General features: G+C 35.3%; 1 protein-coding gene and 2 pseudogenes across 12 annotated transcripts in view; 1 reads left to right on the plus strand and 2 right to left on the minus strand.

The window, feature by feature from the left end:
- Positions 1-23223, minus strand: part of NEK1 (NIMA related kinase 1) — a 206772-nt gene that overhangs the window by 20604 nt on the left and 162945 nt on the right. For all 12 annotated transcript variants that reach the window (XM_063076750.1, XM_063076747.1, XM_063076748.1 and 9 more), the window contains 2 exons: positions 7746-7897; positions 510-718 (listed from right to left, as the gene is read on the minus strand). In XM_063076750.1, the coding sequence (XP_062932820.1) occupies positions 510-718; positions 7746-7897 (361 nt within the window). The remainder of the gene's footprint in view (positions 1-509; positions 719-7745; positions 7898-23223) is intronic.
- LOC134362025 (non-histone chromosomal protein HMG-14-like) lies at positions 1783-3028 on the minus strand (annotated as a pseudogene).
- LOC134362175 (serine/arginine-rich splicing factor 10-like) lies at positions 4264-5028 on the plus strand (annotated as a pseudogene).

Below are 23223 nucleotides of genomic sequence, written 5' to 3' on the forward strand. Positions count from 1 at the left end.
TTTGAAAAAAATGTGAATCTTTTCACATTAGCTCTTCCTCCCAAATAATATAATTATTGAAATATACAAGTTTTCTATGCATCGTTAGGGGTAATGTTATGAACAAAGAATAGTTTCCAAAACAAAAAAGAGTGTCAGGATTAAAAAAATTCCTTTCAGAATTAAACTTGCTAATTAACTACTATATGTGGAAACTCCTTGTAAAACATAAAGTGATAAGAAAACTAAGTTATTATCTTTATTACTGAAAAAATAAGTCAAAAAATGGAGAACAAATAACAGAATACAAATGCTTTAAAAAAGCTTTGCTTTAATTTAATGGGAAAGAAGTGGAACAACTATGTATACACATTTATGTGAAAAGAAAAAGAATGAGAAAGGGCAGGGACACAGAAGTGCTTCAGTTTTATTTCAAGTTGAAAATGGTTCATATCAAACATCAGAAAAAAAATTCTTGAAATATTTGTACACACTGAAAAAGAAAAAGACCCACAACCATGATAATGCACCTGAGTGCCATTCTTCATTTAGGGCACTTTCACTGCTGGGATTGTCATCCTCATCTGCCAGATCTGTCCCGTTTGCAGTCTGCTCTACGTCACTGTTCTTTAAGACCGACTCTTCTTCCTCACTGTATTCTTCACCAGGTTGCTCCCTAAGTAACTGCTCCATCGAGGCCTGAAGCTCTTGTAAATCCGGGTCAGTTTCTTCAAACACACTGAAATTAAAAAAATTAGAACTTTACCTTATTCTGAAATTTTACTTCAACTCAATATGTATGTATTCCCTTCTACTTAAAAGACCTAATCGAAGATAAAAAGAAATCTGAAAACTTCTATATAGTTTTTAACCAAGGAAATGTGGATGAACACGATTGATAAATATAGCACACGGCACATATTCTGGAACACTTAAGCTAGAAGATAACTTACTTAAAATGGTCCTGATTTGCCAAAGAATCACATAACTGCCAATGTTATTCATTGCTTATATTTTGAAACAATGTTTTAATATTTTAAGAGGCCAAACTAAGAAGTTTTTCACTTGCTTTCTAAAACAAATACTTAATACTCAAGTATTTTTCTTTTCTGTAATTTTGAAAGTTCAGCAAAATCTTCATGTGTACACTATGCAAAAGGTTTTCCACCTAAATGCCCTTTGGGCATTTGAACTTTTAGAAGTGGAAATACTTAGGGAATTATATGTTTAGGTTAATAAGATGATCCAGTAAACAAAATGATCACCAGAAACCTTATCTTTAGATGCTTATTCTTGAAAATGTTTCTAAAATACATAATAAGTAGACTTTCCTGTGTAATTAGAATATATGAACCATCATAATCTTCACTGGAGAATCTTGTTTCCAAGGCATTGGTCCGGATATTAATTCTATTTTATGGGATCACAGATGCTGAAATGAACTAATTTATATGAATTATTTATAAATAATAATAAAAATAATAAATAATTATTTATACAAATAATACCTTACATTTTTATAGTACTTTGGTTTTACCCTATTACTTAAATTTTATTCACATGAAACTCACTTTAGAGACATGGAAATTGTGAATCAAAGTGTTTAAAATACTTGCACAAGTCAATAAATGACAAACAGAATTGAAATCTAGGTGTTCGACCACTAGTATGATGCCCAAGAAACATACTCATAGATTTTTTTATGATTTGCTTCTTTCTCCTAAAGTGGCATACAAATGAAAAAGTGTGTAGACTAAGAGAGTTAATTGAGATTTTATTTTATTTTATTTTTTTTTATTTTTTTTTCATAATTGAGATTTTATTGGTTGTGTTGAGGATCATCACAGACATTTCAATTTGTACACAATTCTTAACATATGTACCGAAATTCTAAAAAGCCACATATCATGATTTTTTTAAAAGTTTTTCCAGTGACCTTCCATCTTCAAATTTGGAGGCAAATTTTCCTTAAGAGGATATCAAGTACCAGTATCTCCAGATGTTGGTAAGCTGTTACATAAGTCCCACCAGTTCACAATTTAATATCATATACACTACATAATCAAATTTCCAATCATTCACAACACATTAACAAAACTATTAGGAAAACTAGACTACCATGACCAAAGATGTTACAGAGTGCACACAGTTCTGACAGGGAGAGCAATGATTAAGGAGTGGTCTTCAAGAAACAATTCTACTAAAAAATAACATGGGAATAGAACTAATTTTAAATGTTCAAGACACAGTAAATATGTGACTGTGACTTCAAATTGCCATTTAGTATGCTTTGTATTACAGGATATAAAAACTACCCCCATCTATGGAATGTTAAGCTGACACCCAGGACAGTCAAAGCCTCCAATAATTCAATATTCCACTATTTTCTGGTTGTACCAAAAAATAAACAACCAGCGAATGATTTTACCTCTTAAAATAAAGCATTTACACTTAAAAAATGGGATGAGGTGGGATTCCCTCCTTCTTAAAAATGTTTCTAGAACTACTAAAAAACTTGCATTTACAAAATAGTTGATAAAAATATTCCTCTGGATTGTACAAGGGTGACAGGAACCACTGATAAGACTTGGTATACGATATTAATCAGACTTGGCTTCTTTCTCTCCTGCTTCATCAGAGGCTGGACTCTCCTTGTTTTTAGTTTCTCCATTTTCTGCAGGTAAATCTTCTTTAGTTTCTTGGTTAGTCACTTCGGCCTGTTTTCCCTTTGCCCCCCTTTTTCCCTTTTGTTTGTACTTTTTTGTCTGAAGATTTATCCTTGGCTGCTGCCTTTTTTGGCTTCGTTTCCACTTTTGCAGGAGCAGGTTTAGCTGACAACCTCGCTGATCTCCTCTTGGGCTCCTCTTTCGCTGCCCCTTCGGCTGAGCTGACCTTCCTCTTGGGCATCCTGGCGGCGGGGAGGGCGCGTGCCGGGTGCCTGCGGGCCGCGGCGCGCCGAGAGCCTTCGCAAAGCTGGGCTGCTGGGCCGCTGCCGCTCCTCCCGCCGCCCGAGCTTCTAGGACCCGCGGCGGGGGCGGTGGGAGAACCGGATGGATTAATTGAGATTTTAGATGTATTAAGACTTCTGAAAGAGATTATGTACCCAAGCTGAGAATTTCATCTACCAGAAAAGCAATGCTAAACAGGACATGAGGGCTGTTAAGGCCTTTCTAAATGTTTAGACTTGGATCAAACAATCAAATATTTACTGAAGAACTAAAATCTAAACAGTGTTATACAAGACCGTGAATAAAATTTTCATTAACAGAAGAAAATAATCTTTTTATGCAGAAATATCTTTATTTTGTATTTATGTGTACAAATTCCTGCAATTTGATTCAGCAGATATAGAAAAGCAAAGCATCTAATTAGAATGACAGAGTGTCTAATCTTTAGGATCATCCTGCTAGTAACGTTTAATTTAATATTTAATTACAAGACTAACTTACTAGGCACACCTGCTGTGTACTATTTACTACAATAACTAAACATTGACCCATTGATAAAATCTTCTAGTATTAGCCTAGAGGAATTAGTGCTCTCCCTTGATGGCATTCAAGTGAGGCTGCTAAGCCTGCCATTGGAAGAAAAGTATGAGAAGATTAACATCTTTTAGGAAATGAGCACTCAGACAGCTTTTTAAGGAACTTTAAAATGTGGTCCTGAATTCACTTTTTAGTTGGCTTTCTTATCATAAAATCTTGAGTAAAGTTTGGACCAAAAAAAAGAACCCTCCAAAGACCCCAAAACTTCCAAAAGGCAAACATCAAGTGAAATTTTCCTACATGGATACAGAATAACTTGCCTTAAAAAATAAGTTTTCAAAAATTTCAATTAATACTAAAGGCTTCTAACTTAAATTTTAAAATAAAATTTGCTCAACTTATAATTAAAGGAACACAACTAGTACTTAAAACAACACCAGCCACAAATAAGCTATAGTTCACTCAGATAAAAACTGATAATTTTATTAATATTTTGGGGAAAAAATTGTTACCTAACACTTTGTCAACCATAAAGGTGCTGAATGTTGTCTCTGGTGGAGTTCACAAAAACACAAAATCAAAGTGCTTAATGACCACAGTCAAGTAGAAGAAACAAAGATAAAAAGGTAACTTTTCCTCCAAATTGGGTGATCACTAGTAGAAATCTATAGAACTCTTATGAAAAAATTTTTTTAAAAGGCAATCTTTAAAAAATAGAGTTTCAACATTATCCACCCCTGCAGCTGCGGACAGTTTGCAGAGCCCATTAGTGCCCCTGGCTGAGACCCTCGCCACCGTCATGTCCTGCTACCTGCGGTCCCCCAACAAGTTTCTTTTCCTCAGGAACGTGGCCAACGACACCAGGTCTGGAGATGTACGGCACGAATTTGGTCATTATGGTCCTACAGTTGATGTGTATGTTCCACTTGATTTCTACACATGATGTCCAAGAGGATTTGCTTATGTACAATTTGAGGATGTTTGCAATGCTGAAGATGCTTTACATAATTTGGACAGAAAATGGATTTGTGGATGTCAAATTGAAATACAGTTTGCACAGGGGGATTGGAAGACACCAAAGCAGATGAAAGCCAAGGAAGGGAGGAATGTGTACAGTTCTTCATGCTATGATGATTATGACAGATACAGATGTTCTAGAAGCCGAAGTTATGAAAGGAGGTCAAGAAGTTGGTCTTTTGATTACAATTATAGATCTTATAGTCCTAGAAACAGTAGACTGACTGGAAGACTATGGCACAGCAGAAGCCATTCTGACAATGATAGATTCAAACACTGAAATCAATCTTTTCTAAATCCAACTCAAGATCATAGTCCAAAGTCCCAGCCCAAGAAAGAAATGAAGGCTAAATCACATTCTAGGTCTGCCTCTCACACCAAAACTAGAGGCACCTCTAATGCAGATTCCAAAACACATTGTAAGTCTGGCTCAAGATATGAAAAGGAATCAAGGAAAAAAGAACCACCTAGATCCAAATCTCAATCAAGGTCTAGGTCAAAATCTAGATCAAGGTCTTGGACTAGTCCTAAGTCCAGTAGCCACTGATATTGTAAACCATGATAATTTTTAGGCATGCATCATTCATTTACTCATAGTTTGGTTTACCTAAATTATCAGGAATACAATGTTGCAATGATGCTTAAAAAACACTTGTTAGTTTTCCTGAACCAGGCAATGGTTATAAGTAAAATGATATGCTGTTGAGAAGCCATTCTTAAGAGTCCAGTTTGTTTGACGTGATGGGCAGCTACCAATTCGTGGTGTCTCTGTATATTTTTGTAATGATTCTCATTTTTTATGCTTGAAGTATTTGCTGAAAAGATGTTGGTTGACCATAATTTGCAACACTGGCTTATTAAAAATAAACTTTAATATCCATATTTGGTAGAACCATTAACCTAAAAACGTAGCTTGCTAATAAGATAGACTGATACAAAAGTGAAGTTGTAGCTACGGTATTACACTGACTGCTCAGAAACATTTAGGTTCAGGGTGGACCTTTTTGTCTTGCTGATGTGTAGGCCCATGATAATAGTTTATGACGCATTGTGGAATAGTCCTTTTGTCAACCCAACTGTCTTGGGGAATGATGCCAGCTGGGTTACGTAGCATTTTCAGGGAGACTGAATTTTTGACTGAAACATGGAGGATTCACTGCTTTTTTTCTGGTTTCTATGAAGATGTGGAACACACGAACATCAGAAAAACTCACCTTAAAATTTGAGCAGGTCAATGATGGCAGAAGAAACTTTACAGGGGAAAAAATGTTCTTATGTAGTATTCTAAAATTTAAGGAGCATTGTTGACCATAATATTACTTAGTTTTCATACTGCTGTTTGAAACAAGTAAATTGTTTCAAAGTGGGTTTTGTTTGTATGCATAGTGTAAAAGAACTGAATTTTGATTCTTACAGCACTTGATGTGTGCATTTGTATCAAAATTTGCCTACCTCTTTATGAGAGAGGCTTGCTCTTCACACCTCAGTTTATTTAACGTGAGGCAAGCTGAAAGACAACACTCCCATTCTAGGTGATTCTAGGGTGCCATGAAATTTAAAATAATTTTGGGAAAAGGATTAGTCAATTTTAAGCAAGAGTCACATCTCTCGAGCTTTTGATTATCAATGTAGTACCTAACTAAAAATGAGGAAGTAATAATACCCTTAACCATTTATAATTTCTAGTATTTCTCTGAAAGATCATCTTGGGGCAATATAAGTGACTTGATGTGTCCGGTCTCATTTGAGAATAAAAAGTTACCATCTTTAAAAATCTCAAATTGCCCGCTTGCAAACATAAGTAAGAAATACTGTGGGGAAATGATTCCTTTTAGAGCATTACTTTTTTCAATTTTGGTTTTAGTAATCTAGGCCTTGCCTGTAAAGAACAAAAAGATGGTTTTTAAACACTGTTTGTGGAATGTGTTTCAAGGATTGATTCTAGAATAATTTTTGTATATTTGACAGTATTTCTAACTTTCATTTCTTTACTCTTTGCAGTTAATGTTCATGTTCTGCTATGCAATCATTTATATGCATGTTTCTTTAACTTTTTTAGATTTTCTTGAACGTATAGTTTAAACAACAAAAAGTCTATGTAAAACTATAGCAGTAGTTTGCAGTTCTAGCAAAGAGGAAAGTTGTAGGGTTAAACTTTGTATTTTCTTTCTTATAGAAGCTTCTAAAAAGGTATTTTTATATGCTCCTTTTAACAAATATTGTGTACAACCCTTAAAACATCGATGTTTGGATCAAAACAAGACCCAGCTTATTTTCTGCTTGCTGTAAATTAAGCAAACATGCTATAATAAAAACAAAATAAAGGAAAAAAAAATAGTTTCATTAGAAATTTAAGAAGCAAGGGTTTAGCAAAACAAAAAACCAGAAAATAAAATATGCCAGATGCAAATCAGCCAAATTCTAATATTTTATAACATATTCTCTGGGTGATTTGAATATACTGTATCTTCTTGAACATTTTATTTCCTCAAAAAGCCTGGTTTCATTTCCCCCAAAAGTCTGTAACATTTGTCTAAGAGGCTGAGAGGGCTGACTAATGTTGAAGAGGTGAAGGAGGATTATAATCTAAGTGGCTATCACTCCCCACAGTTCTTAGAAATGTTGTTGGTTAAATTTTCCTCTTAGGTTCTAGATTCTCCACAAATCACGAAGAAAGGAATTTTGTGAAAGCAATCAAATTACATGCAGAACACGCGTGGGTGCACTTGCATGCACACACATGCACACCTACACACAAAAAACTAGACTACCTGCTAAATCCCCATTGCCATGGCTTCGAAATCATACATGGCATGAGACAGATGTACAGCTTTCTGGTCATTTTCCTGCGGAACTGTGGAGTATTAATTACTTCACAATTTCCCATTGTAATCCCTGTATCATGTGGTGTTCCACTATTAAACAGTTATTATCCTGCTAACATTCATTCATTTCACCATATTTATTATGCACCTACCATGTGCAAGCCAGTGTACTGGATGCTCAGAGGTGAATAATACGGTGATAGCAAACAGAAACTTTTTTCTTATATTCCTTAAGTGAGATTAAGTTACTATATTATTTGGAAGCAGATACACATTATCAAAATTTCCATGATTGTACTTTAAATAAGTTGTAAAAAGTATAGGGGTAGTGAAAAGTTAGCTATGGGTCATTTTTAAAAACTGTCTAGAATAAGTCAATTTTTAAATATAAATTAAAAATTCTGTTAACACTAGTATATATTAGTGACATTATGCTCACATGTCTTCAGAGTCAGAAGGTCCTTCTTTAATGTGCTCATCTTCAATGTCATCTACTTCAAGATTGTCTTGACGAACATCTCCTACAGTGGGAACATCCATCAGGGTTCTGAACAGCTTTGAGAGATCCGGAAGTGAACATGTCCTCAACATCTAAAAAAAGTCAACAGATTTCTTGTTAGGAGTAAGAGAGTAAAAAAAATAAGAATGAGAGAGAAAGTTATGGCTAATAATAATTTTGTTATTTTATACTTATAAATCATATATTTAGAGCTAGAGGACTCAAAGGTGATTTGCCCAAGGTTAGAACCTAAATCTCTTTAATTTCAACTCATTATTTTTTTCACAGAGGAAACTAAACTTGTGAGTCATGCTTGGGTTTTGACACAAGGGAATTCACTTTAGTCACCCTTAAAAGGTGGGGAGAGGTGTTTATTTAGGTATATAAGTGGAATGGAATTGGAAATCTGTCAGAAATCAGGCAGTGCTATAAACTGCCTATTCTTTCCTTCTCACTCATCGCCCATATTGTTCTTTTTTCATGATATTTCTGCTAAGTGTTCCTTTCATCTTCCTATGGTCAACTCTCCCCATATAGTCTTGCCCAGATATGAGTTAGTGAGAAGCTTGGCTAAGTACCATCACACATAATTGGTGGACATTGTTTCACTTAATCATAGGAGTTGCTGGCTAGCCAACACTGGTGAAATCAGGGGCTTTAAAACAGTGCAAAGAAGTCTAACATTCCTTCTATGAACATGGAACTGTGAGTGGAGACTTTCTCAGCAGAACAGAAGGCTGGAAGGACAAGCACTTTGATGTCAATGCTGAGAATCATTTATTACAGCAGTGAGAAGGAACTCAGTCAACTGAATTGAGAAAAAACAATGTACAGCTGAGGTGCTGAAAATCTGAATTTGTGTTAGATAAGACCAGGGGTAATAGGAATAGCCTCTACCCATCAACCTTTCAACAATTAGAATGTAATGGATAGACAGGGCTATGAAACAGATAAGTATATACATAAGTCTCTGGGCTGAATTAACCCTAAAGGAATTTGAAATATGACTACTAAGGCACTGATAAGAACCATTCACCAGATGGGAGACTGAGAAAAACACATTTAGCATATTAATGAAAATTTATATAGTAGGCCAATTTTATTGGTACAATCTGTCTCTGAGAATAATAAAAGAGGAAAGATTTCCATTATTTGAACATAATTTGCATATTATAGCACTTAAGGGGGAAAAATGGTTATGACTACCATTTGGTGAAGTTGGTAAAGATACATAGCTTGTTAAAGCACTTAATTATGGTACCGAAAGTATTTCTTTTGCTGAATTTCCCACTGCCAGCAGAATTTACACTTGACTTGTTTATTATTTTAATGGCTTGAACCAAGTTTATTATAAACAAGCAATACATAAAATAGGCACCCAGTAAAGGTTTTCTCAGGTACCTGCTAATCAATAAATATGCAGCACACATGCATTATGTATCTAAACGTGTGGAGAGTACAGAAAAGGATGCAATATTTTTTAGGCTTAGATAAATTTTAGCTAGCCCTGGTAAAATATTCTCAATTCTAGTTTATTCCTTTCACTAATTAAAATAACTTTCATAATAGCATAATATAATACAGTTAGAAGTTTCAAGTGGTCATGGAATTTGACAATCTGCCCCTTGGAATGGGTTTACATCCACCCACCGATCTGACAACTATCAGTTGGAAAACCCTTTATGTTTCCACTCCTCCTTGACAGACTATTAAGTTTTAAATAGGATATTCATTGCTACCTAAAAAACTTTTATATAAGAACATTTTCAGTTCTATAATTCTGATTCTACTGTTCTTTTCATGTTATTTAAACAATTTTCTATAATTTTAGCATCCACGGAAAGAAATCCTCCTGAAACAGCAGCTCATCCATAACAGACTGCTTGAGATCTTTCTTCATTTATAGTCTTTTTCTAGATTCTTTGTACCATGATAATTTACATAGATAGATAGTATTTGGTACCAATATAAAATCAAACAGGAGAGCAATGTTTTAGGAAAGCAATGTTTTAGAAAACCTTAAAACATTTTTCTTAAATGTATGTTTTCCTTTAGTTTTGTTGTTGCTTAGTTCCATTTTTCTCAAAAAAGAGAACCACATAAGATAGTGAATAAATTAAGTACTAGCTGCATTAATAGAACTTCACATAAAGTTCTACTTAAAATAATTCTGTTAACTAACTTTTTCATCCTTAGTATTTTTCATATAAAATTATGAATTAGTAATACTTTAGTTATACTATGAAATGGTTTATCATGGGCACATTTGCTTAGCCTATGTTTACTGCAATAAAACTAAAAGACTGCTCCCTCAAAGCAGCAAATATTTGTTCACTTCAATCCATAAATCAGGTTAAAAATAGATTTAAAACATTAATTTAAAAGTTATGAAAATTATCTAAGAACAGATATTTTGGCAAATCAGAAGAAAACATTTAAGGCCCATGTGTTACTTGTGAATTGTACATTAATCGTTTTTTTTCCCACTCTGCATTTGCTATACGAAGAAAAGGAATTCTCAAGTTTTCACAGAAGAGATCATTTTTCACTCCAGTCCCCAGAAAGGAAAAGTATTGGCAGAACACATCTGGTCTCCCTCCATCCCTAAAATGAGGAAGAACGAATTGATTCAAGGCAAACTTGAGAGAAGGCAAGGGTAATAAAGTATGCACATTTCCTATTCTTTTTCTCAGATCTGCCTGCCATGAAGTGCCCACATCCTGCTCCCCTTCTGCTGCCTTGTGGTGAGCACACAGAGGTCAGGCCTGGGGACTGCCTGCTAGGGGCAAGCTGGGTCTAACTCTCAGTCTCCCTGCTACTAGAGCTTGATGGGTACAAAGCTCTGATTGTGGGTTAAAGAAGTTTGTTCTGCATACTCCATGGCTGTCTCAAGGACTAGTCATTGGATAAAAATACTGAGAGGTACAATTTTGGGTCAAATTTAAGCAACGTTTTTCAGTCCAGCTTTATCACAAATAAAACTGATATAATCCTCATCTGACTGATTCTTCTGACATTTTCTTAACTGGTGGCAAATGTAAAATGGAGTTAAGATGTAATTATCTATCTCAACCTCCTTGAGGTTTCACGGGATTATAAATTAATTGAATCCTGAAAATTTTATAATTTTAAAAATTTTGATTGGAACAAATATATTGATAATTTCTCTTTATAGAATCATAACAAATGCAAAGATTTGACTTGAATCTTTACAAGCATATGTGGGGCTGGCTAGTTAGCTCAGCTGGTTAGCGTGCAGCCTTATAACACCAAGGTCATGGGTTCGGTTCCCCATACTGGCCAGCTGCCAAAAACAAAACAAAACGAAACAAAACAAAAAAAAACCAAAAACAAGTATATGTGGCTTTGTAGACCATTCACTACATTATGACAGCATGCAACCCAACCAGGAGCAAACTCTGAGGAATAACCTTTGTACCTAAAGACTAGTTGCTCCTAATAAGGAGGAGAAATGGAGCTTATGCAAACAACTCTCTTTACCAGCCTTGCCTCAGTTATTCCAAGTTATTTATCATCATCTAATATGCATTGTATTTTGTTTTATCATTTACATTCTCTCATTAGAATATAAGCTTCATGAGCACAGTATTTTTGTCTGTTTTACTCAATATTATAAGCTCAGCATTTAGAATGGTACCTGGCATATACAGCTGATATTTAATAGATATTTGTTGACTAAATGAATCTGCTTGCAATAGCCTGACTCAGAGTGAGAAGCTGGAGGTGGGGTGAGGGGATGGAGGGATTTGGAGGCAGAGGCTCCACAAACACAAATTCATCCTGTAGCCACTTGTGAGGACAAACAAACATCCTTAACAAGTTTGTACTTTAAAATAAACAGCTGTTCTTTAGAGAAAAATAGAACACAGTAACACTGGCTTTAAATTGCTTATCACCTTTTTATTACCTTTGTTTCTTCTGAAGGTAGAATAAAGTTTTTCCAGACTGATTTATACTTTTAAAAGCCTCAGTATAAAAGGCTTTTAATCAAACTCATTACCGATGAATTCTCCCTAACAGGACAGAGAAAAGGAGAGCTATGTGGTAGGGAATAAACCTTAAACAATGCTTCACCATTAACTTCTACTGTTGGACTTCTTTGCCTAAACTTTATCAACATAAAGTTATATTTGGTAAGGTATAAAGCACTAATGTATAAGAAGTCTCTAACTGATGCATATATTCTACCCATAGATCATTTACATTTGTTAAATGCTGAGGATATAATAAAGTGATTGAAAATATATCCAGTCCTTGCCTTCCTACAAAACTTTCAGGGTAGAAAAATACCTTGACTCTGGAAATTCTGAACCTAGAGAGGTTATCACCACAAGATCAGAAAACAGTTGCAGCAATAGAAAGGATAAAGGCATTATGTAAACTTCATGAACCATAGGTCTCTGCTAGAATGAGACTGAAGGGTAGGGCACGGGGGAGTGGGGAGGAGGAGAGAGAAAGAGAGAGAGATTTTTGAGACTGAATGTCTCTTCAATGGCGTTCACTGAATGAACAAATATAAGATAAGGACCCAAAGTTTTCAAAGACTGTTCTGATCTGTGGACTATAAACTTTGCCAGTTTATCCACTGTTCATAACACTATAGCTGTGTGGTGTTAGTTTAATTTACTTAATTTTTTTTAAAAAGGCAACTCTCTACTCCTTCAAACTATAGTTGTTAATTTTTGAACATTACATCTAAAATTTTTTTTTTTTAAAGATGACTGGTGAGGGGATCTTACTTAACCCTTGACTTGGTGTTGTCAGCACCACACTCTCCCAAGTGAGCTAACCAGCCATCCCTATATAGGGATCCGAACCCATGGCCTTGGTGTTATCAGCACCACACTCTCCCAAGTGAGCCACAGGCTGGCCCTTACCTCTAAATTTTATACTACTTTCCTCTATAACATATTCCAAGGTTTCCCAGGCAAGTTTTCTTGTAAGAACTACTACACCACAGATGACTGTTATTTTACGGAAAGATATGTGATGAATAGTAAGAAAGTGCAATTATTAATGACCTTTAATCAATCTTTGTGTCTGTGCAAAGAAACTAGATCAGTCCAATACTCACTTCGTGTTACTAATACGTCCGTCCCTCAAAATCTATACTGACTCGCTATGTGACCTTGGGCAGGTTAACTCACCTCTCTGCATCTTAATTTCCTAATCTGTAAAATGGGGATAATAACAGTATTTATCTCACAGGGTGGTTGTGAGAATTAAATAATTATATGTAAAGAAGCTACAATACACTAAAGTAGTATCTAGCACACTTGAAATGCTTGATAAAGCTAGCCAGCTATTGTTAGTCTAATAATTAGTATTATATTTTTATTAGATACCTTTGCAAAAATCAAAGGAAGTGGGAATTGCTTCCCAAGAGATAAAATAATTGTGAACAGTGCAAGGCTTTTCTCTAATCCCAAATCTATCCATTTTGTTTAAATTTTATTGAGTTAGCATTGTACCATTCTTATTAGCAACAGAAAATTAAGTATACTCTGTATCATTCTGATAAAACTATGGTCTTATTTCACAAACTAGGCATGGTACATGACTGAAATTTGGCACTTCTGTTTAACTACTGCCAGAAAGTAAAGTAAAAATCATATTAGCAGTCGCTTTCCAAAATTTAATTGGTCACTGGGGAAGTGGGAAGTAAAAAAAAAAAAAAAAAAAAACCACACACACACACACAAAATTTAATTGGCTGCTGTCCAATAACCCTATTACAGAAAATTAGCTCATTTAATATTTATGAATGCATTTGACAATGTGTTCATAGTGGCAGTTCATTACATAAGCATAACATTCAACATTCCTCGGGAACATTATTAATATTTTTAGTAGCCAGGAAAGGAGACATATAACATGCTTTAAATACTTTCCAGGCCCCAATTAGGTCAACTGTGCTCTGTGGCAGTGTTTCTCAAGTGGGAACTATGAACCATCAGCATCAGAATCACTTACAGTGCATGTCAAAAATGTATATTCCTGAACTGTGCTCCAGATATATTAAACCAGACACCCTTAGGCATGGGGTGGAGGAATGTGCATTTTAGACAAACACTCCAGACAATACTCATGTTAAAGTTCTAGAATTAATGCTCTACGGTTCAAAACAAATTGATCATTAATCAATGCTGAATGGACAAAAAAGCATGAAACTTCTTCACAAAAGTAGTTACAGTTTTTAACTGGAAATTACTTTGTAATCTATCTTCAACAAAAATGGCAGGCAACCTATCCAGACTACAGTCTTGGTTAAATTACAGTCATTTTCCATTATAGGTTACCACCAACCTTATCATCTCCTCATTTGATTTCTAAGTTATATGAGCCTTTTTTTCAACCAACAACATAGAGCACTGCATAGCATGCCTTTGTAGTGCCAGCCACTGAGTAATTGTTATTAAAGGCCACACAGCAAAATGTGACTATTTGGAAGACTTATTCATTTGGTGACCTAGATTCTGTCCTTACGTAGGCAAGATCATGAGAAAATTGCAACTTTAGATTATTTCATTCTGACCTTTTACAAATTTATCTTCAGTGATCTCCATTTAAGTGTTATACCTTCCTTTTTATCAAGTTACTCTGTTACAACTATCTCATGAAATCTGTAACTGTATTTACAGTAGAAATAATATTGAAGTTATCATTTATTACAGAATTTACTGAACCTTATATAAAACCCAAGAAGAAAAATCTCTTACAGAGGGAAGAGCCAAGAAACAATTATATTTTCTTCTCTCTAGAAATATGGCACAGATAACAAATCTCTTTTCACTTTGACCACCATATAGGTAAATCTTATACTCAATGTTGTTAGAGGGTGAAAAGGACTAAAGCCATCTGTGCACCATCCACCATGACTCCTTTTTAACCTCATTCCTTTGTTTCACTGACCTGCTATAGATTAACCTTCAAGCAAGCATAACAGGAACATAGGGTTTAGGGACTATGTGACTGATAGTGTCAACTAGTCTGTGCACAAGCATCACAGGCTCCCTGCTTCATAAGTCACAGGAAACTTATTTTTCTTAAACTATTTCTTTGAAGTTATGTTATATAAGCCTTACCTACAAGCCAGAGAGAGAGAGTTCTTATCTGCTACAGACATCTGATTCTTTGCTGCATGTGACTTTTTCCTGTATGTAAGTTACCCTTTTAATAAAACTTTTGTAAATCATACGAATTTGCCTGCTTTATTCTTCTGTCTGAAAGTTCCTTCCCAGTTTGGAGGGTATTACACTCTAACTCCCTTCTCCCACAGCATTAACAACTACGTATAATAGTTGCTAATGGCTTGCTTATTTGTAATACATATTCTCAAGTACAATTTATATATTTGGATATAATCTTTAATCCTTCTGGTCTGAAGCAGGGTGTAAATAAGTAAGTAGTATACAAGGAAGAGCAGTCTTCTGGCAACTCTGCTTGTTCCAGGTCATCACTTATAGTCCCTCTTATAGATGGTGGCAATCAAAGCACTACTCTGATTGCTTTTCTTACAGTGATCAACTAAAACTCTAATTATTATCTGTATGGTTGCTTAAACATGTAAGGCAGCTTATTATCATCACATTTTGGTTTCTACAAAAATAACCATTTAAAAAATAACATTAAAAAAATGCCTTGGTATCGTGATCCAAAAGATATTTCCAGAATCCTGGATTCTGAAGATGTGCTTAAAAAGCCACTTGTGAGGCAGAGCACAAAGGGTGGGGGCAATAGGACAAGGAAGCACTAAAGCAAAAAAAATAGCTCTACTTTCATCTCTTCAAGACACTGTATTCCTTTACTGGAGAGGCAGAGGAAAGACTTTTCTGGAAAATGAGGAATTCTCACAAATTTGAAAACTACAGTTTAAGAAAAAGAATGATTGGAATCTTATCTCCCTTACACTTTGGTTATAAAGAACTAGTGCAATTCCTCAAACACACTGTGCTGTCCCATGTTCCATGCCAATTTCCTTTGCTTTAAATGCTCTTGATGCCCTATCCACAATGCAAACTGTCCTTCAGAAACCTACCTTTCTTTGTTCTAAGACAGACTTAAGTATTTCTTCTTTAGTGGTCCCACTATCCCATGTTCATCTGTCCATTACAGAAATTATCACAATATATTACAAGTGTTTTTGCTTATTTTCTCTTGGAGCCACAAACACCTTATTATTACTGAAAACTCAGCACATAGCATATGGCAAAGTTTGATAAATACTGGTTGAATTAATACTAATGATTCACTTAGATCACCTTAAAAACTTGAAAGAGATAAATATGGTAAATAACATTTGCAACAACATCCTCAAGGTAAATACAAAAATTTCCATACAGAATTTTTTTTACTACCCATCTAAGCAAGTTAAGGGTAGAAAGCCATACTAATGTACAAGTGTACTTCAAAAAGTTCATGAAAATATTTGGATCATCTTGAACTTGTTGAAGTACACTTGCATATCTTATTTAAGACAAATCTTTTATGTGCTGATTAACAGTCCTCACATTAATTATCACAGATAAATAAATTTCTAGATATAAAACCTTTTAGTTCTAATATTCTTATTTTTTCATTATAATGCCTTTCAGAAACCAACTTTTCATCTATATCAGATATTCAAAGATTAAGCACATTCAAGAATACACTTTAAATAAAATCACTACAATAAATGAAGCTGAAAAGCTTATAACTACTATATCAGACTCGCTTGTATCTACTAAAGTAGCATGTCCTGTAACTAATTTTCCAACCTGATAACCATGATAATGATATCTACTGAACTCCATAAATGTTAGATATCATCTTCATGGCCATCAGGTTGGAAAATTAGTGCCAAGCATAATCTAAGTGCTTTACTTATATTATCTTACTTCATTCTTTCAATAGTTCTATGAGCAAGGGACTATTATCCTAAGGCACTTAAATCAAACAACTAAAAGTCCTGAGCTAGAATATGAACTTGAAGTCTGACTCCTTACTCTTTCAATTAAGTATATATTTAGTTTTCATTTCTTCATTATTCAACAAATATTTATTGAGTGCTCACTATAATCTAGGCCATGGGATATACATAAGAATAAATATAGCGGTGAATAATAAGGTTTTTGACCTGAACTGGGTCACATTCCAGCTAAAACATACAGATAATAAACAAATGAATAAACAATTACACTTTGAAATAGCTGCTATAAAATAAATAGATAAGGTGTACTTGGGATGGAAATTACTGGCGATGGAAATGGAGTCCAGGTCCTACTGAGAAAGATACATTTAAGAGTAAGACATGAAAGACAAGAAAGAGTCAGAATTGAAAAGAACAAAGAAAAGCTCATTCCAGGCCAAGGTAACACCAAGTGCAAAGTCCCTAGTGCAGGAAAGGCCTTGGTTTATCAAGGGAACAAAAGGAAAAGAATTATAATGAGCTAGGAAGAGAGGTTTCAAGATGAGACAGAGAGATAGTTAATGCCATATCAAATTTTGTAGTTCATGGTAAAGAGTCTAAATGGTATTCTAAGAGCAGCAGAAAGCTACTGAAGTCTTAAGCATGGCAGTGACTCCATATGATTTATAATATTAAAAACTAATTATGGTTTCTAATTGGACAATGGATTTCAGACAGAAAGGCATTGAATTAGGGCAACCATTTAAGAAACTACTGGTTAACAAGGTTAGACAGAAAAGATGAGTAATCTGCAGTAAAGAGCTGCAGAAATAAAGTTGAGTATTATCAGCATTTAAATGACTTTTAAAGCCTTGTGAACAGAGATTACTTGAGGAGCAAATGTGGTTAGAGAAGGCTCAGGCCTTGAAGCACTACAACATCTATCTACTGGGGACTTTAAGCTCTGGCCATGATGACATAGTAACAAGGGCCATGATCAACCTCCCACCAGAAACAACTAGGAAACTGGACAAAATATATGTAACTATGTTTAAACATTGAAGAACAGGCAGCACAAGACTGTGATCCCTGAGAGAAGGGAAATAAATGAGGTGACCTTACCACTAAACTGGCTTTCTGTTTGGAGGAAATATCTGGACTCTGGGTACAGCCTTGCTAAGTTGATGAAATAAAAATTGGAGTTCAGTGAGGTAGAAGCAGAAAGGACAGAGTTTCATTAAAAAAAAAAAAGCTGCAGAAATTGGTGAGGTAGTTTTCTTCAGTGTTTGATCAGCACCAGGGCATGTATGCATAGAGTGAAACTCCACAAAGTCAGGCAAAAATAACAGGAGTTGTAGGCTGAACAATGCTCAGAGCTCATGGAGGTAGATGATCAAACTGACCAGGAGAGGGTAGTTCTCTCAATAATTACCTGGGGCATGCAGTGAAGGCCCCAAAGAATTATGCCTCGCTAATATGTTGAACTAATTCTAGCATGAAAATGACTTTATACCTTTCCTAGCAAAGCCTAAAAACAAAGTTTGAAAGCATAAGATGGATCCACAAGTAACTTGACAGTCTAAACAAAGTCCAATAGTCTTTAAAGGAAGACAATGAAAACCAGGTACTCAGCAATATAATATTCACAATGTCCAGCTTGAAACACAGAATTATAGACATGCCAAGAAGTAGAAAAATATGACCCGTAACTAGGAGAAAAATCATCAATATAAATAGATACAGAGAAGGAGTCTGGTCAAGATGGCGGAGTAGACAGTTCCTAGCATTGCTCTCTCCCACAAATCAAGCAATTTGCGACTACTAAAAAGCAACAACAGGAGGCCCGAGAGCCATGCTGGAACAGGCAGGAGCCATGCACTGCAGGAACCCTAGCCCAGGCCAGTACCTGCCACCCAGAGAGGCCTGAGAGCTGCTGGGCCCACAGGCCCCAAGTCAGCCACAACAGAACAGGCAGGCACCATGGAACCCCCAGCCCAGGCTAGTTCCTGCTGCCCAGAATTGGTAGTCCCTTCAGGATCCAGGCCAGACATCAGGGTGGAACAAGTAGACCATGATACCCACTGCCACAATGACTAAACACCAAAAGAAAGGTACCAGAAATATGAAAAATCAAGAAAGTACATCACCACCAAAGGAAAATAACTCTCAAGCTCTAGATCCTACAGAACAGGAAGTCCTTGAAATGACTGACAAGGAGTTTTGAGCAACAACTCTAAGGAAACGGAATGAGATACTAGAAAACTCAGTTAGACAACACAATGAAATGAGAAAATATATACAGGATCTGAAAGAAGAAGTGTACAAAGAAATCAATGCCCTGAAAAAGAAAGTAGCAGAGCCTGTGGAGCTGAAGGATTCATTCAATGAAATAAAAAACATAACAGAGTCTAACCAGCAGGCTAGAACAAGCAGAAGAGAGAACTTTTGACCTTGAAGACAGGCTGTTTGAATTAACACAGGCAGACCAGAAAAAAAAAAAAAAAAAAAGAATTTAAAAAATTGAAGAAAATCTAAGGAAGGTAACAGACAACCTTAAGCTCTCAAATATCCAAATCAGGGGTATTCCAGAAGGGGAGAAAAAAGGAAACGGCATTGAAAACATACTCAATGAAACAATAGTAGAAAATTTCCCAGGTATAGGGAAAATCACAGACCTTCAGATTAAGGAGGCCCAAAGATCCCCAAACATATTCAACTGAAAAAGATCCTCTCCAAGACATGTTATAGTCAAACTGGCAAAACTCAAAGATGAAGAGAGAATCTTAAAAGCTGCAAGAGAGAAGTGGCAAGTCACCTATAAGGGAGCTCCAATCAGACTTACATCAGACTTTTCATCAGAAACCCTAAAAGCCAGAAAAGAATCAGATGGTATATTCAAAATACTAAAAGACAAAAACTGCCAGCCAAGAATACTTTACCCAGCAAGGCTATCCTTCTGAAATGAAGGACAAATTATATATTTCTCAGACAAACAAGAACTGTGGGAGTTCACTACCACGCTACCAGCTATACAATAAATTCTCAAGGGAGTACTGGGTTTGATACCTGAAAAACAAACCATGACTGCCATGAATACTCAAGAAAGAACAAAACCTATCAGGAAAACAAAAATGCTAACAAAGAAGAGAAAAAATAGTTTATCTACCACCCCAAGAAACCAACAAACACAGAAAATCAGAAAGAAAGGAACAAAAGACACTTAAGACATCTAAACAAAATCAATAAAATGCTAGGAGTAAATCAACACCATTCAATAATAACTCTAAATATAAATGGAATAAATTCCCCACTCAAAAGACACAAACTGAAAGACTGGATTAAAAATATGGATCCAAGAATATGCTGCCTTCAATAGACTCACCTCACTTGTAAAGACACACATAGACTAAGAGTTAAAGGATGGAAAAAGATACATCATGCAAACAGAAATGAAAAACAAGCTGGAGTATCTATTCTTACATCAAATAAAATAGACTTTAAAGCAGAAACCATGAAAGGAGATAAAGAAGGCCACTATGTAATGATGAAAGGATCTATCCCTCAAGAAGACATAACAATCATAAATATATAAGCACCCAATATTGGAGCAGCCAGATTTATAAAGCACACTATAAGATCTAAAGAATGAGACAGACACTAACACCATAATAGCGGGGGACCTGAACACCCTACTCTCAACGTTGGACAGATCATCTAGGCAAGAAATCAACAGAAAAACACAAGACCTAAACAACACTTTAGATCAACTGGACTTGGCTGACATCTACAGAACATTCCATCCAACAACCTCAGAAAATTCATTCTTCTCATCAGCTTATGGAACATTCTCCAGGATAGACCACACGTTAGGTCACAAAGCAATTGTCAACAAATTCAAAAAAATTGGAACTATTCCATGTATTTTTTCAGATCACAACAGATTAAAATTAGAAACCAATAACAAACGAAACCCTGGAAACTGTACAAACACATGGAAATTAAACAACATTCTACTTAATGACATATGGGTCCAAGAAGAAATTAAACAGGGTATCAAAAAATTTCTTGAAACTAATGAAAACAATGATACTTCACACCAAAACCTGTGGGATACTGCAAAAGGAGTACTAACGGGGAAATTTATCACATTAAATGCTTACTTCAGAAGAATGGAAAGCTGGCAAATAACCTAACACTTCACCTTAAAGAACTAGAAAAACAAGAACAATCCAAACCCAAAGTTAGTAGATGGAAAAATATAATTAAGATTGGAGCAGAACTAAATCAAACAGAAACCCCAAAAATGATACAAAAGATCAATGAAACAAAAAGTTGGTTTTTTGAAAAGATAAATGAAATTGACAAACCATTAGCAAGGCTAACTAAGAAGAGAGAAGACCCATAACAAAAATTAGAAATGAAAAAGGTGATATTACAACTGATACCCCAGAAATACAAGGAATCATTAGGGACTACTATAAACAACTATATGCCAACAAATTTGAAAATCTGGAGGAAACAGATCAATTTCCGCGCACATATAAACTATGAAAACTGAGCCAAGAAGATACAGAAAACCTCAACAGACCAATAACAATAAAAGAGATTGAAGCTGTTATCAGAAGGCTCAACACAGAAAAGCCCAGGACTTGATGGGTTCATGGCAGAGTTCTACCAAACCTTCAAAGAGGAACTGATACCAATTCTCTATAAACTATTCCAAAAGATTGAAAGAGGCCATACTCCCAAACTCATTCTATGAGGCAAACATCACCCTGATACCAAAACCCAGACAAAGATACATCAAAAATAGAAAACTACAGGCCAATATCCTTGATGAATATAGATGCAAAAATCGTCAATAAAATACTAGCTAACAGAATACAGCAACACATATGCAAAATTATATACCATGATCAAGTGGGATTCATCCCAGGGATGCAAGGTTGGTTCGACATACGCAAATCAATAAATATGATACACTACATCAATAAGAGCAAAGACAAAAACCATATGATCATCTCTACAGATGCTGGAAAAGCATTTGACAAAATTCAACATTCGTTCATGATCAAGACTCTCTACAAGTTAGATATAGATGGAAAGTATCTCAACATAATTAAAGCCATGTATGACAAGCCCACTGCCAATATCATCCTGAATGGGGAAAAGCTGGAAGCTTTTCCCTTAAGAACAGGAAAATGACAAGGATGCCCACTCTCACTACTCCTATTCAATACAGTGTTGGAAGTACTAGCTAGAACCATCAGAGAAGAGAAGGAAATAAAGGGCATCCAGATTGGAAAAGATGAAGCCAAACTGTTCCTGTTTGCAGATGATATAATCCTATATTGAACAGCCTAAAGCCTCTACAAAAAAACTCTTAGAGTTGATAAATGACTTCAGGAAAGTTGCTGGATACAAAATCAACACACAAAAATCAGTAGCACTTCTATACTCCAACAGTGAACATGCAGAAAAAGAAATCAAGAAAGCTAGCCCATTTACAATAGCCACCAAAAAAAATAAAATACTTAGGAATAAAGTTAACCAAGGGTGTGAAAAATCTCTATGAAGAGAACTACAAACCACTGCTGAGAGAAATTAAAGTGGACACAAGAAGATGGAAAGATATCCCATGCTCTTGGATTGGAAGAATTAACATTGTGAAAATATCCATATTACCCAAAGTGATCTACGGATTCAATGCAATCCCCATCAAAATTCCAATGACATTTTTCTCTGAAATGGAAAAAACTATCCAGACATTTATATGGAATAACAAAAGACTATGCATAGCCAAAGCAATCCCGACAATCCAGTCAATAACACTGACTTTAAACTATATATCAAAGTTATAATAACCAAAACAGCATGGTACTGGCATAAAAACAGACATATGGATCAAGGGAATAGAATAGAGAATCCAGAAATCAACCCATCTGATCTGTGACAAAGGCACCAAGTCTATGCACTGGGGAAGAGACTGCCTCTTCAGCAAATGGTGATGGGAAAACTGGATATTCATATGTAGGAGAATGAAACTAGACCTGTATTCTCACCATATACCAAAATCAACTCAAAATGGATTAAAGAATTAAATATATACACTGAAACAATAAAACTCCTTAAAGAAAACATAGAGAAAACACTTCAGGAGGTAGGAGTTGGTACAGACTTTATGAATATGACCCCAAAAGCACAGGTGAATAAGGAAAAATAAACAAATGGGATTGTATCAAACTAAAAATCTTCTGCACAGCAAAAGAAACAATCAACAGAGTTAAAAGACAACCAACAGAATGGGAGGAAATATTTGCAAAATATACATCTGACAAAGGATTAATATCCAGAATATACAAGGAACTCAAACAACTTAATAGCAAAAAACCAAATAACCCAATTAAACAATCAGCAAAGGAGCTGAATAGGCAGTTCTCAAAGGAAGATGTATGAATGACCAACAGACACATGAGAAAATGCTCAACATCACCCAGCAGTCGGGAAATG

Source organism: Cynocephalus volans, chromosome 13, assembly GCF_027409185.1.
Source record: "Cynocephalus volans isolate mCynVol1 chromosome 13, mCynVol1.pri, whole genome shotgun sequence".
NCBI lineage: Eukaryota > Metazoa > Chordata > Mammalia > Dermoptera > Cynocephalidae > Cynocephalus > Cynocephalus volans.